The sequence below is a fragment of the Taudactylus pleione genome, unplaced genomic scaffold, assembly GCF_031769625.1.
Source record: "Taudactylus pleione unplaced genomic scaffold, aTauple2 ptg000025l, whole genome shotgun sequence".
NCBI classification, from domain to species: domain Eukaryota; kingdom Metazoa; phylum Chordata; class Amphibia; order Anura; family Myobatrachidae; genus Taudactylus; species Taudactylus pleione.
In genome coordinates this window covers 10,377,676-10,394,794 of record NW_028284427.1, presented here as the reverse complement: position 1 = coordinate 10,394,794, position 17,119 = coordinate 10,377,676, and the positions used below count along the sequence as shown (strand labels likewise).

Genomic DNA, 17,119 nt, shown 5'->3' with positions numbered 1-17,119 from the left:
ACCGAAAATGTTTTAGATCTGCCCTTGCTGCTTAGTGATAGGAGACAGTGTGGTAAAATGGGGAGGTATAGCACTATTACATATTTGCAGTATGAGCACAGGGAATGCCACAGGGAATGCAATGATGCCCATTTGCTAAGATGTAGGGTAGATTAGAGTATGACATCTGTTTAAAGACCCATTGCCTAAACATACAGTACAGTAGGCTTATGTCATAGCAGGATGCATAAGGCCACGCCACTCAGAGCCAGATTAAGTTATTAGGGACACTGCTGGCATATGCCCGAGCCCACCTCTCTCATAGGGCCTCTACAGCTGCCAATCGGATCACCGGAGTGATCCGTAGCGAGACTCATCACTACCCACTGAGCTGGTGGCCGGCCAGCGATCAGTGGTGACCTGCACAGGCTCGGTGTGCAGACATTGAAATAGTGACCACTGAACGGTGAATAATCTACAAATGGTGGTGGTGTGGTCGGGGGGTTCTATATGTATGTTGAGGTCCTATTGGATATATAGATGAGAAATGAGCTACAAGGGAGGAACAGTTAATATGCTGCATTTGTATGAGATAAAACACTCCAGGACTAATGAGAGTTGCATGCATTGTACGTTCTGTGAAAGCATCCTGCCATTTTTCACACTGCACATTCTCCGTAGCCAAGCATACGCAACTCTGAGCAACTACAGACGATTCACAGTTGTATGCATCTCTGCTACATCTCCACTAGCGGCTTAGTGGGTGTAACTGAAAGGCAACTTGGAAATCACATGAAAGAGAAGTGTTCTAAGGGCATGTTGTAGTTATGTAGATTGTATCGCGGCATAGGCAAAGCTAGACCTTTGGTAATGGGTGCCCCACATTACTGAGACATCTTGGAAGCCCTGTTGCATTAGAGAGAGCATGACCAAGCACAGTGGTGTGGCCACTCCCTCTCAGGAGAAGCTGCACTACAAGGGGGGTTGTGTTCTCCCATGGCTGGCCCGTGCCCCCCCAAATTCACAGTATGCTAAAAAACACTGCCCCATTTTTATTTTGCCATACAATAGTGCCAACAAGTTTATGCCATACTAAGTGTCACACAGACAGAAGTGCCCCCTGCACTCTCAGGGAAAAGAAGTGCATTGCAAGCTTACAGTTCTGGTTAAAACAAAGAAAAAAAAAGCAATATCCAAGCAAACTTGTGGAACATGCCAAGAGAACAAAGACCGCCATCCACATTGTTTTTGGATATGGCATTCCTTATGGCCGGTACACATTAGGCGATAGGTTGTCCAATCCGGCCGGATTGGACGATATGTCGGCCACATCGTCTAGTGTGTACACTCAATGTCAAAAGCAGCATGGTTCCAGGTGCCGCGATGTAGCTCCCGTCATTGGCAAGTGTGTATGCACTTGCCGATGCCGGGAACCCCGCCGGGTCCCATCGCATGATAGGTCGGCTGGGTACATAACGTTAAATGTGTAACCAGCTTTATTGTGCTTCAAAATAAAATATCCTAATCTACTGCTAGAACTGACAATTGAAAGATACCTATAACCTCAGCCCTCCTACACTAATACCCCATTGGTCCCCACATTACCCATAACCCCAGCAACAACTTGTATCACACCAATACATGATGCCATAAGGCCCATCTCAGTCTCACTCCCTTCAGGTTTATGGGTAGCCTTCTGTCACCATTAAGGATTGATTGTATCTGATTTAGAATTGTTGATATGTGGGAAGCCATAATAGGGCGAATGCAGATTTGGATGCAATGACGTAGGTGCAAGATGTATTAACTAAAAAAGCCGCAACTGTGAGCAGATGGAAAGCTGGAACTATTGCAAGATGTGTGCGGGTTGGCACAAGTTGCACATTTGTGCCGGGTACATTTGACAAATGTTTAAAAAAAAGTGTTTTAAACCATTTTCTTTCCATGAGAAATACAAATTCGCAATTAAGCTTCAATAATCTCTTTGCTGCTGACATAATTGAAGCCGAGCATACATTATGCAATTATTGGCCAGATCCTCATGTTATCGGCACAAAACCAGAAACATGGAACGCAGATCAGGCGGCCATCAGCCTTCTGAGTAAGTCTAACATGTTGCAAACATAACAGGTCTCCAGATACGCAGAGGTCTCTCCTGCTTCGAACAAGGATGTAGCGGCTAATTTATGCACGACCTGAAAACGTTTAAACGGTCTGACACATCTGCTATTTTCTAACCACCCCCGTTACCTTCCCCAAACACTGACTACCTGTCACTCACTTTGCGAGTGCATCCTCTGTGCAAGCGTAATCACAATTCAATCACTCTGTGCGCACAGTGCAGCTTATACCATGAGCAATGGCAAACAATCACTCAATCTGTGTAAATATTGGCATTGTGTCATCAGGCCCAGTGTATGCCCAGCATAAGTCTTTGGACAATTTATGAGCAAGTGAAAAAGTTTGTGACAATAATTGCCGAAAGCTCCTGGTATAAGGTCACAGACAAGATCACTGCTGACGTTTATTTCTCTACGTTTTTAAGAGAACTTATTGTGGTCAGTGTAAAGAAGTTTTCAAATTTGTGTTTTGATGTTTGAGCCTTTAATATTGTTCTCAATCTATTATACATTTAGACATTTTCTATTGGCAGATACTTTTATACAATAAACCATTATATGTAATAAAGCGCCTTTCAAAAGTATTCAGTACCGTGGCCAATTCCCTGATTTTCCTAAATAACTCATCCAACTGTGACATTTTGTTCTGTGATATATTTATTTCAAAACGCTGAAACTCAAAATAGTTTTTGTTTTTTTAATGTGACATTGTTTTATGGGGTCTCTTTTAAATATTCACATAAGGGCCCCGCAAAACCTAGGGCCACCTCGGGCTAATGGAGTTGCATTTTGGTATTGAAGGAGGGCTCCTATACTGTATGAGTGGTCCCACAGCATGCATTGCATTCCAATAATTAATACTGTTTGCGAACCAGATAATAGTGTATGAATTACATACTGTCAAGGTCACATTGTCTGCACATAAACATCCTCTATAGGTGGTTATGCAGAGCCAGCCCTAGCTAAATTAGTGCACTAGGCAAGATTTTGGGTGGTGCCCCCCTGCCCGTGGGATTCTGAAAAGGGGTGTAGCCTCACGGAAGGGTCCCTCACCCAGAACAGCACCCCGCTATCCCAGCACAGCGTCAGCACCCACCTTCACCCACCACCCCTATCCCAGCAGAGCAACCCTCTCCCAGCAGTGAGCACCACAGCACCCTGGCCCTCTCCCAGTTCCAAACTTATTTTGCTTGAGCACAGCCTGCAGAGCCGTCCAATTCAAGGTACAGCAAGTCGGAGGTGGCTCACGTTTTTCCTGTCTCAGGCTGGCATGCCGCAGCCATGTGTGATAATTGCTGGAGGTGGAGCCTAGAGCCGTGAGGTGTGACTCACTACTCCGAGCTCCGCTAAGGCCCATGATGCAGCAACCCTCCACCATTTACTTATAGTCCTGAATGAGCCGCTGCCCATGCGCAGAAGCTCATTCTGATTATGTGACGCCCCAGAGCCAATCCGGCGCTAACCAGTAGCTGCCATCCAGGTGTCCCGTCCCCGCAAATTGCCGTTGGCTGTTCCGCCGCTGCCCGCTCACTGTTTGCTGCTGTCAGGCACGATCGGAGCTGACAGGTGAGCTCCGATCGTGGACACTGCACAGCGGCAGTAACAGCTGCCAGAGTATCTGCCTAGCCGGCAGCAGGTGCCCTGGCCATGTCTGCACCAAACCTCCACCGGCCCTAGGTGGGCTTGGATACCCCTAGGCATTTGCTTAGTTTGTCTATGCCTAGGGCCGGCTCTGTGGTTATGGAACCATATCAGCCCTCATCTGCTTCTGTTGTATGCATTTGCGGCACACTCACAGTATTTCCTATTCTCTTTTTTTATTATTATTAATTTTTCAGGGCAAGTTGGGGAAGGACTAGGATGTATCACAAACTCTGTAGTTTTAGCATTATTGAATTGCACTGTAATAAATTTGTATACTTTAGCACAAGTCTATATTAGCTTGCTAGTATTAACATTCAGCCGTATACTGTAGCATAACCCAAGACCCAAATAAACACAAGAATGACAAACTGCCCTAACATCTGATTGTACACCGATTCTGATTGGTTTTGTATACTTAGTTATTATGAACTCAAGTCAATGGTATATATTTAGTATTTTACAATAAATAGCTTATTTCTGCAACAGGAGGTAATAAAGTCCAGATATACCATAACGCTGTATGTTAGGTATTTTCTTTTTTTACTTCATTGATGTGCTCCTCTATGTAGAATTTCCCAAAACTAACATCAAACAAGTAAAAACAAATGTTCAGAGAGCAAATTTCGGACAATTTATAAAGGTCTTGGAATAGCTTCCATATGGGCAGACTTGTGTGGGGCTGCCTGGCGAGTAGGAAGCAAGACATTCTTATTTAATTAACCTGGTTCTTTTAAAGAGCAACTTGGTACACCTCATATGGTTTACATTTAAACCTGACAACTGTAGTTTGACTCAAACCCTCATGGTTATGAATCATGGGCCAATCATGTTTGCTGTAGTTGCTGTATAAGATGGTTAGCCATCAGTATTTAATACAATGTCTGCAAGTAAAATTGGCAAGCAACATGGGACCAATCTAAGTCCTATAACATGCAGATGCAGGATGAACAACCCTAATATTACTAAACTCCTTATATAAATAAATGTAAAGGAATTGAGATGATGAAAGAGTTTAAATGAAAGATTGTTAGTTTTAATATCATTACACATTGAAAAAAATCCCAGACATTTCCATCTATTTATCAAAAAAAGAAATGACAAGTTAGTGTCATTATACTGTGTTATGGGTTGGGTGCGGATGCCGGTGCTCGGGATCCCGGAGGTCAAAAACTCGACGCCGGCATCCCGACTAGGTTACAATCCTGACGCGTAGCGGTAAGTAAGCCTACCCTAACCCTCCTTCTCTGCACCCTAATCCTAACGTCCCCCCTAGTGCCTAAACCTAACACCCCCCTGCGTGGTGCCTAACCATAACCCCTCCCAGTAGCTATCCCTAATACTTACCAACGGGATGCCAGTGCCGGGATTCTGACAGGTGTCGGGATTCCGGCGCCAGTATTCTAAGGGCCAGCGTCCCGACTGTCAGTATAATCATTAGAATGACTACATCCCTGTGTTATACATGTGCCCACTGATATTACTGTAGATAGAAGAGTATTAATTAAAAAAAAGTCTTTACTATGTATTTAATTAGACATCATCGTTTCACATCATTGTTTTGCATAGTATCTGGCCTCTTTTAACCTGTAGAAAAGATACGCAAAATGTTGAAAACTGTTACACGGATCAGTAACGTCATTTGTCTATTTTGCCAGTAATTTGACATTAAGGTGTTTATTTACAAATGTAAACCAGCAATATTATGAACTGCCAAACCAGATGCGTTTTGTGCTGAATAGTATTACTGTTTTACATTCAAAAACACTGAAAAGCCGCCGTTTAGCTAATTAACCTCTAAATAGTCTTGTCCACAGTCCTATTGCAACCACACTGCACAGTGGAATAAATGTACTGCCATTGCCACAGCAATTCGTTAGCCTGTCCTGTAACTGGCATTAGCTAAAGCTACATGTTACTATGGGGTCTATTCATCATCAGGGACCAGGTGGCCCCAATAACTAAGTATCCACCTCACCAGTGGATGCTTAAATACCGAAGCAATTCATCTCAGAAAAGCAGCTGTCCCTCCGATCCCTGACACTGAAGTAGCAGTGTTATACCTCTTTTCCACCAAAAACCCAGGTCCGACCTGGGTTTTTGGACATGGTTCGAACCCTGGTCAGACACAGGTCAGACCCATTTACACTGCACCTTCGATCTGGGTTACTAGAAGGTCAGCCCTGTTCACACTGAACTCAGGTCTGCCCTGCTAAACCTGTGAGGTCATAGAAAGTGGGAGGTGAATGCTCCACAACCACCAATCAGCTAATTTTAGGCATGACCCAGATCAAATAACCCGGGTTGCACTGTTTACACTGCACCATTACCCGGGTCCATCCTGGGTCCAACCCTGGTAGCTACCTGGGTTGGATTGCTGGGTCACTTGACCTGGGTTATTTTTCAGTGACCCTTTTACACTGAGCTGCGACCCGGGTAGACCCAGCAAAAACCCAGGTTTTTGCTCTGGTGTAAAAGGGGTATTACTTACCAGTGCTGTCCCACCCGACTGCACATGCATAAGCTGAGTTTGCACATGCGCACAGCCGCAGGTCTCGCAGTGTGGAGACAGCAGAAGGATCTGCTTGGATACCTCTTTGCAACACTCCAGGAAACAGCGCCATCTGAGCGTTGCTTCCTGCAAGCAAACTTCGGAAACTTGCAGCTGAGCTGACATGTCAGTAGAGGGAGGGCGTATGCAGAGTACTACGTATTGTGGGCAACACCATGGCACAGTGCTAAGCACAGAGCTGGTGTCATGAGTGCCCTATCTATTTCTCTGGGTGCTCCACTTTTGTGTGTGTGTTAGTGCCACTGTACATACAGTATAAATAACCAATAATAATAATAATATCCCTGACTCACTGAATAGGAAAATCATCTCATGCAGTCACTCTGCTAGATTATTTACCTATATAAGGGAAAGGATTTGTGGAGACAATATGCACAGGAGACAGGCTCATTACAACACTTAAGAATATAAATACGATATTATGAGTCATTAGTACGTACTATCTGTATAAATGAATTATAATAGATACAGTATATGAATGGTTAGAGTACTCTAATTCGGCCAGTTAGTGGAGCTCCCTGAGTCCATAAAACTGATGTATATGTATTTTTCAAAGAAGAGGAAGAAGAAAGAGACTCTTTTTGGGGGTACACTTTAATCTAGAGACTGCCACCCTTGGCTGCATTGTTTGTTGAGACGTGTAAATATGAAATATTAAAAACGTAACTTTTAATATGTAATACAATAAAAATTATGAGCAGTCAATTATTAGGTATGCCATGGTTCAGTAATATGAGCTAATCTGTGTGAGAGAATTTCCCACTGAAGACATATCATAATTCCTTATGAATAAAAATGGGGAAATATATAACAAAAATTGACTACTGACTAATTGTATTAATATTAGACATAAGCCTTTTGAAAATATGTTGTTATTATTATAAACAAAAAATCTCCACCTATGGCAGTGATAGGGAAACAATAATATCAATTACAGTCACCATGTACTAGGTATTTGGGAAGAAGGGCCCCCCCTTGTACCTATGGTACTTACGCCCATAACCAGAGAAAATTATGGGTAGGAACTTATACAGGAGATGGAAAAGATTGTGACTGAAATATAAAACCCTAATCATCTACAGTAAATTGAATTATGTATGTATGCAAGGTACATATCGCTCTTGGACTAATATCCAATTGTAAGGGAGGAATCCCAATACACTCAAAATGTGTTTCTTGGGGGTTATAGTCCCTGCGTCTATACTGTATACTTGTAGTCTTTGTATTGTCTTCAGTACATGCATTCAAACACCAGAACAGTGGCATATATAAAATAGCATCAACAGAACAAATATGTTTTCATATTCAGCCCGCTATATGATGAAGTAGCATATATAATAGTATCAAATAGATTGGTCAGCAATACATTCAGGTACATTTATATTGTAGAATATTGTAACATTGTATCCAATGCAATATACATGAGCTATTCTAGTGCCCAATTGACACCTGGGCCCTGATTCATAGGAACGCCTCCGTCTGGCAGGCACGCCCCCGGAACGCCCACCAAAGGGGGCGTGCTGTCAATCAACATCGGCAGCACGCCCCCTTTGGTGCGAGATCCGGAGCAATGGAAAGTCCTTCGCTCGCCGGGTCTCGCGCATGCGCACGACGGAGCTCCCTCCATCGTGCGCATGCGCAGTGGGGAACATCGACCCACTTGCGAGCGTACTGCCGCTCGCTAGTGGGTCTGAATGACCCCCCTGGTTCAGTAATAGAAATCGATTAAACACCATTGTTGTAGCCAACAGTATTCTAAATATTGGTCATATATGTCATGCCAGTCATAAAACAATGTGATTATGTATCTAACCAATGGTAAAAGACAGGAAAGGACTTTTACTTTAGCATCTAATTTTGGATAAAACAAAAACAACCCAGGTTGTGATAAAGATCTCCGGACAGAATGGAATGTAACAGCGCCTGTATGTTTTCAGAAGGAAATGTGGAATGCTCACCTTTTTAAGTACATATTGCTCTTTCATTATTTTTATCCTTCACAATGTATTTGTTTTGACTTGGTGGTAAAACTCCTCTAACTAAAGTGAATATTTGCGGGATTGAATGAAAGGTAGTTTATGAACATTTCCAGTAGCGGTTTCAGAGGTGGGGCTGCAGCGCGGTCCAAAATTCAGTAGGGAGCCACACCAGTGTCGTATAATTGCAGAACTTAAAATTGTACTGTTAGGATTTATATTGTCATTATTATTTCTCAGGATGATCAGTGGATTAGTAACATTAATCAAAAGAAAAAAATACATCACGTATAAGATCAATTTTCACTTGAGTATGAGGGAAACACATTTTAACATAAAAATAAACTACCTTGAATCCATAGGGGCAGGTACAACGATAGGATTCCAGAGGGTCACTGGTGCATGTCCCATTGTTCTTGCAGGGGTTAGAAAAACACGGTTTGCACTTTGCCACAATGCTGATGTCCACTGGACCTGAAATAGTAAGGATTTCATAGAGAGATCTATAAAAACCAGTTAATTAGGATTTTACAGTATCCACAAACACATCGAGACAGTTATTGCTACTTTTGTAAGTCTAAATATATATGTTAAAAGAAAGAGAACATAAGGCATTACTACTACACAATATCATAGCTACATCATTTTTATGCTACTACAGTATTTTAACATTTTCAGGTTAAACAAAGACAGAAGGCAAGTAGGTCTGGTGCACGGCTCTGTTCTCTAAAGAGCTGGGGCCCGGCCACACAACCTAATTCCCGTCACTCATCACAGCTATCACACACTCATAGTCACAGCTATCACACACTCATAGTCACAGCTATCACACACTCATACTCACAGCTATCACACACACTCATACTCACAGCTATCATACACTCACAGTCACAGCTATCACACTCACTCACAGTCACAGCTATCACACACTCATAGTCACAGCTATCACACACTCATAGTCACAGCTATCACACACTCACAGTCACAGCTATCACACACTCATAGTCACAGCTATCACACACTCATAGTCACAGCTATCACACACACTCATAGTCACAGCTATCACACACACTCATACTCACAGCTATCACACACTCACAGTCACAGCTATCACACACTCATAGTCACAGCTATCACACACACTCATAGTCACAGCTATCACACACACTCATACTCACAGCTATCACACACTCACAGTCACAGCTATCACACACTCATAGTCACAGCTATCACACACTCATACTCACAGCTATCACACACACTCATACTCACAGCTATCACACACACTCATACTCACAGCTATCACACACTCATAGTCACAGCTATCACACACTCATAGTCACAGCTATCACACCCACTCACAGTCACAGCTATCACACACTCATAGTCACAGCTATCACACACTCACAGTCACAGCTGTCACACACTCATAGTCACAGCTATCACACACTCATACTCACAGCTATCACACACTCATAGTCACAGCTGTCACACACTCATAGTCACAGCTGTCACATACTCATACTCACAGCTGTCACACACTCATACTCGCAGCTATCACACACTCATACTCGCAGCTATCACACATTCATACTCACAGCTATCACACACTCATAGTCACAGCTATTATACACTAATAGTCACAGCTATCACATACTCATACTCACAGTCACAGCTATCACATACTCATAGTTACAGCTATCACACACACATAGTCACAGCTATCACACACTCATAGTCACAGCTATCACATACTCATAGTTATCACACACACATAGTCACAGCTATCACACACTCATAGTCACAGCTATCACATACTCATAGTCACAGCTATTACACACTAATAGTCACAGCTATCACACACACTCATAGTCACAGCTATCACACACACTCATACTCACAGCTATCACACACTCACAGTCACAGCTATCACACACTCATAGTCACAGCTATCACACACACTCATAGTCACAGCTATCACACACACTCATACTCACAGCTATCACACACTCACAGTCACAGCTATCACACACTCATAGTCACAGCTATCACACTCATATTCACAGCTATCACACACACTCATGCTCACAGCTATCACACACACTCATACTCACAGCTATCACACACTCATAGTCACAGCTATCACACACCCATAGTCACAGCTATCACACACTCATAGTCACAGCTATCACACACACTCATACTCACAGCTATCATACACTCACAGTCACAGCTATCACACACACACTCACAGTCACAGCTATCACACACTCATAGTCACAGCTATCACACACTCATAGTCACAGCTATCACACACTCACAGTCACAGCTATCACACACTCATAGTCACAGCTATCACATACTCATAGTCACAGCTATCACGCGCTCATAGACTATGAGTGTGTGATAGCTGTTACTATGAGTCATAGTCATATAAATATTGGATAATACTAATAAAAATGCTGTAAGACTAAAACCCAGCAGCATCCTCTTTTGGAATAATAGCTCATTTTGGATAAACAGCATTGAGATATGGGAGTATGGGAGTATATTTAGTAATGATCGATTTTGGTGTTGATTTTTACGTCAATTTAAATTGACTGAAATGAATGAGAATCTGCTGTGTAATGCACTACCAAAAACTCTCACTTACTAACATTCAGTTTTGATTTTGTTTTTAAAATCAAAATCAATGTTAGTCGGATTTGGCTGGTTTAAATGAATTCGGCTTTAAACTTTCTGTTCAAAACTGAATACAAAGAGAACCTAAAACTTTTAATTAAACACAGTGAAAAAAAATCACTATGATCTGTGCATGCTTCTTAGGCTTAAAATAACATAAATATTTAAAAATAAAAAAAGTATTTGTGGGGTCCAATAACATAAATATTTAAAAATAAAAAAAGTCTTTGTGGGGTCCCCCTCCTCAAACCCATAATCAGCCCTAGACTTTTTTGGCCAGGTCTGGTCATGGAAAATCAGGGGAAGAACCAGCGTGAGAGTTCCTTCTATTTTCCATTAACTAGCAAGAGGCTGAACCAGCCAGAGGGTTTACACTACAGCAGAGGTCCTCCTGCAATAATGTAAACCAGCTCCAAACTGCTCATTCCAGGGCTGGCAATCCTCGGAAATGGGGACCTAAAATTAAATGGGGTCCCCCCTCCTGAGAGAAAGTCCAGGGATCTTCCCTGCACCCCTGGTGGCGGTGGGTGCAGGGTTAATGGGTTAAATAAAGTAATAATATTTTTCTTTATAGTGGAATTACAGGAACCAGCAAGCCTGCCCTGCAAGCACTTGTAGAACCACAAGTGTCAGCGGGCTGGTACCCCACACTGTGAAGAAAATATAAAAAAACCACAAGACGCACACCAAATGTTGTATTACCGACCGGCTCCAGGGAGCAGGTAATTATGTAGTGTGAGAGCCGGTGAGTGAGTGAATGTGTAATAAACGCATTCACTCACTCACCGGCAGTCACACTACATAATTACCTGCTCCCTGGTTGGTCCTCTTGTCCAGTAGGCATCTGATCTTCATAAAAAAAACCCTATGGGGCTGTGAATAAATATCTATGAGTTCAGGGCTACCATAAGTGCCACATACAATATGCAGGCACTTATTGCAAGGCGTGCTCACTTGCAGCTTACTGATTCAACCTCTTTGTGTTTACTTTATCCCTATCCCTCTACAATTAATGAGCTACTACTCACCTTACCACTTAGTACTTTACACTAACATCGTAGCTGAGTACCCAACAGCTGCCAATAACATGCACCCTAAGGGACTAGTTTGCACCCTGGTATCCATTATTCCTTTAAAATACCAAAATAAAAAAGAAAGATTCACCAGGGCCGCAACTAGAGGGGGGCTAGAGGTGCACGTGCACCGGGTGGGGATTGCGGGGGGGTGAAAAAAGCTGGCCACCGCCAAAGAGGAGACAAATGCTAGAGGTTCTTACTGGACCTCTAGTGTCTGTCTCCCCCTTGGCGGCGGCCATTTTTGGATGGCCGTTTTCAGCAGATTCCATGCGGACTAGCCATCCGCATGGACTCTCCTGAAAACGGCCATCCAAAAATGGCCGCCGCCAAGGAAGAGACAGATGCTAAAGGTCCTACTGGACCTCTAGTGTCTGTTAGAGCGCAAAGCACACAGCGCTGCCGGGAGAAGATGCTGAAAGCTGCATCTTCTCCTGTGAAATCCCCTGGCAACGAGCATAAACCACCCTGGAAACGAGCATAAACCCCCTGGAAACTAGCATAATCCCCACCGGAAACGAGCATGAAACCCCTGGCAACGAGCATGAAACCCCTGGCAACGAGCATGGCACCCCCGGTAACGAGCATAAAACCCTATGGAAAAAAGTAGAAAACCCCATGGCAACGAGCATGTAACCCCATGGCGACGAGCATGTAACCCCCTGGCAATAAGCATGTAACCCCTGGCAACGAGCATGGCACCCCTGGCAACAAGCATAAATCCCCTGACAACGAGCATGAAACCCCCATGGCAAAGAGCATGGAACCCCATGGCAACGAGCATGTAACCCCATGGCAACGAGCATATAACCCCTGGCAATGAGCATAAACCCCCTGGCAACAAGCAGGTAATTTTAAAGTAATTAGAAGCCTTACTGTGGGATATAAAATGGTGTCGGACAAATATGTAAGTGGCACTTTGGTAATAGGCATTACAGTGTGTGGCATAATGTGTAATGGGCATTATGGTGTGTGGAATAATGTAAGTCACTATACCAGGGATGTCTGAGTAGTGCACTACCTTATGGAGGAGCAAGGAGAAAATCCAGGTACAGGAAGGGAGGGGCCGCAAAATTGCTGCCTTGCACCGGGTGACAGATATCCTAGTTTCGGCCCTGGATTCACTGTAACCAGTGGCAGCACAGGCCCTTCCCTTGAAAAACAATACAAGCCCTTCCAAGGCCGCCATCAGGGGGGGACTGCCGGGACTGGAGTCCCGGGCCCGGACACTGGCAGAAAAGGAGGGGGCCCGCACCCGCTCCCCTACCCTCAATGCACATGAAGTAGTGCACCTGAAAAAGGGCCAATGCCTCATTGGGAAAGGCCAGGGAAGAGATAGGGGAAACCAGGAGATGCTGGGGATAAGAGGAAGCTACAAGTGAGAATGATAATAAACAGGAAAATTAACAGATCCAAACACCGCCCTCTGCCCTGTGCCATGGCACTGGTCGCACTACCCTAGTTACGGCCTTGAATATGTGCATGTATGTGTTAGTGTGTATATATGTGTGTGTATGTATGTATGTTAGCGTTAGTGTGTATATATGTGTTAGTGTGTGTATACTGTATTTGTGATCTGTGTTATATATAATATATACATGTTCGCTATATACTGTATATATTATATATATGTGTGTTTATCCTGCGTTTGCCCCTGCCCTTGTTCAATAATGATTTTTTTTTCCCCTTTGGAAGCAACTCGCGCGACTTCATGACGTCATGCCACGCCATTGGAAGCAAGAGGTCAGAGGAGCCGCAGCGCGTGAGGAGCAGCACCAGCCAGATGTGGAGGAGAAGAAGCCAGAAGGAAGGAGCATTCTTCAAGGCGATAAGCTAAGTCATGACTCATAAGACCTATAGGGCGTACACATGGTACGATCAGTCAGCGATAACGATATCGCTGACTGATTTCCCTGCACCTTCCCGGTGTGCTGGATGATCGATATCGATAATACAGCACACCACCAACCCACCAACGACGGGCCAGCGACCCGCAATCAACGATCGCGGATCCCTATGTAACCTGGTCGATATTGCCCATATCATTATCGTCCATATGTGCCCGCGCATCGCTGGCTGTTTGGGGGTTGGAAAGCACAAAAAATGAACGATAACGATATCGTTATCGTTCATATCGTTAATTTTTATCGTACCGTGTATACGCATTATAAGTGAGGGAGGGGGGCCTTCCCTTACAGCTCATAACAACACAGTTCTCTTTGAATACTGCAGGTAACACAACATTTCTCAAACCGAAGATCAATTGCAATTTCCGGGGACAGTGAGGTGAAGAAGCATGACCTGAATCATTGTACATTCTACGCCCTTATCTGCAATCACATTAGAACAACAGAAATGTGCCTAGAATATCACAGCTGAGATGACCTCCTTCCTTTCTTCTAACAAGACAACAAAAGCCAAATAGAATCCTGTGGACCTGTTGTGTGTTTGGTGATGCAGGTGCAGTACAGTATGTATGGCAGTGAATGCAGTGAACGAGTGCCCATCCAGTCATCCATATGTGTTTTATTTCAATCAATTCTTTGAGCTCATGGAGTCAAATCCAGGCTTGGAGATCATAGAGCTTCCAGACCACTGGTTTTCATTTTATTTTTATATATTTAATTGAAACAAGCAGCAGTTTCTCCTCTTGATAATAAAAAAGTACTGCAACATTAGCTTTATAGAGCATTTTATATAACACTGTTAAGTCGGGATGTGCGCTTGCAATACTAATGAGGAAAAAGTTACATTGTAATAAAACCTAGTTAAACCATAATAAATATCAGCTTATTTTTAGAGTACTCTGTTGACTTTATGTCTGCAGCTTAATAATGATACTCACATAGCGGGAATGATAGGGCCCATAAAAATAATGTGTAGGTGCCATCTCACTTATACGGATTTCATTGTGGGTTTAATTAAAGTATTTATGCCTTGATATCTGCTCGGTGAAGCAGACCTTTTCTAGAGATATTAGAGTCATCCCCAGAATGGGGCAGCCGAGCAGACTTAAGTTAAATGGCGCCTTAAGTGTTAATTCCAATGAGATGTACTTTCTACAGACACAATTTTAATTTCCTGCATTGGCTTTGGCGTGGGATACCATAAAATATAAATGAAGTAATTGCAATTCACTCTTAGGGAAGCGGATAAATGACTCGGGATGAATGGTGATTTTAGGTGGATGTCAGAGAGTGAGACGGAAATACTTCCACACCTAGGCGCCGGCTTCTCTGGGAGCACTTTCCGCTACACCTGTGTGTCCTAACACACACTACTGAGACACGCAGATTGCCAGCTGCAACAAAAACAGATAGGTAGTTTCATTTCCATTAGTACATTGATAGACTATGTGTGTGCCTCACTTTTCATACATGGGACTGTCAAGTCTCACTCACTGGGAGCTGAGCTGAAGTAATGCTTTTATACTCATAAAACTACAGCAGCTACATTAAGACTGCAAATACAATGCAAAAGATATAATGCGCACTTTATTATACAGTTATACTGGGTTGGGTACAGTATTCCAGCGCTCGGGATCCCGACAGCCAGAATGCCGATGCCGGCATCCCGACAGGATTAGGATACCAACACTTGTCGGTCAGTATCCTAACCCTCTCTCTCTCCCTAATCCTATCTAACACTCTCTCGACGGTGCCTAAACCTGACGCCCCCCCTTAGTACCTAAACCTAACCTCCCCGCACCCTTAAACTAACCAGGCTCCCCCCATTGGTGCCTAACCCTCCCCCTAGTGCCTAACCCTAACCCTCCGCCTAGCCCCAGTACTTATCGTCGGGGTGCCGGTGCCGGGATTCTGACAGTTGTCGGGTATCCGGCGCCGGCATTCTAAGTGAGGACATCCCGCCTGCCGAGATATTGACGCCGTTATAACAGTTTGCAACTAATTCACTGACATGGTATAACACGTCGCATTGTGATCGATCATTGTATCCTTTCTACTACATAAGGCGGCAAGCTCTGCACATACTATTGTGCCATCTCTCTGACACTGAATGGTAAGTAACCTGATGACATCACATTCACTTATTTGAAGTGATTATTTTACCTCTAATTGGTTTAAAGAGAGACATATTGGGCTTTTTTTTGTTTGTTTAAATTGTGGTATAAGCATGACCTGTATCATCATCAGCATCATCGTTTATTTGTAAAGCAATACATACAAAGAGATGAGCACTTTGGTTCTACTCGGTTCTTTTCACCAAATTAGCGCAAGTTCGGAAAACCAGACCACTAATCTCTACACAACACTCTGCAGCGTCTGACGGTGGGTATAACAAATCACACATAAAAGAAACCAAACCATGCATGAAACAAAACACATACATAAAATGTTAATGAAGAAAGTGTGACAGATAGAAGGTTAAGTTGGTGGGACTTTAACCACTTATGGTACCTTGTAAACATATGATAATGTATCTATCTGTAATTATCTCCTTCCTCCATAGGTTAGTTGTCACTGAAGATAAATATTTCACATCCAAAAAAATTATTTAAAAAACATATAAAGAGTTAAATGTGTCACGTATGTGAAGCTTTGTACATGGGAGCTAACTTTAAACTGTTAATGTATATTCAAATACGAGGGTTGTTCAAAAAGTAATACCTAAATGCTAATAACTCTGAAATAATATGCAACATTTATTTGAAACTTTGTCAGTTTGTAGTTTAATATGTCTGCTAACTATATATGTAGTTTTGTTAGGTAGTCCAAGAAACACCATGGAATTCAAGATGAAACAAAGAGCCATCACTGAATTTCTGGAAAAAGAAGGCTGCAGTGCTACAGAAATCCACAGAAGACTGAAAAAAGTGTATGGTGAGAGTACAATTGACTATAGCAATGTCAGAAGGTGGATGAAGCGTTTTCAATTGGGAGAATAGTTCGTGTGCGACAAACCTCGTGGTGGCAGACCATCAACTGCAGTGACAGCATACAACTGACACAAAGTCGATGCCATGATTCAGAAAGACCATTGTGTGACCATCAGAGATATCAGTGATGAACTGGAATGTAGCCATGGCACTGTAAAAACACTAATCAATGATTTGGG

The 17,119-nt window shown here is 43.1% G+C and overlaps 1 protein-coding gene across 2 annotated transcripts in view; it reads right to left on the bottom strand.

The window, feature by feature from the left end:
• Positions 1 to 17,119, bottom strand: part of SLIT3 (slit guidance ligand 3) — a 747,204-nt gene that overhangs the window by 65,000 nt on the left and 665,085 nt on the right. For both annotated transcript variants that reach the window (XM_088451316.1, XM_088451322.1), the window contains one exon: positions 8,638 to 8,762. In XM_088451316.1, the coding sequence (XP_088307442.1) occupies positions 8,638 to 8,762 (125 nt within the window). The remainder of the gene's footprint in view (positions 1 to 8,637; positions 8,763 to 17,119) is intronic.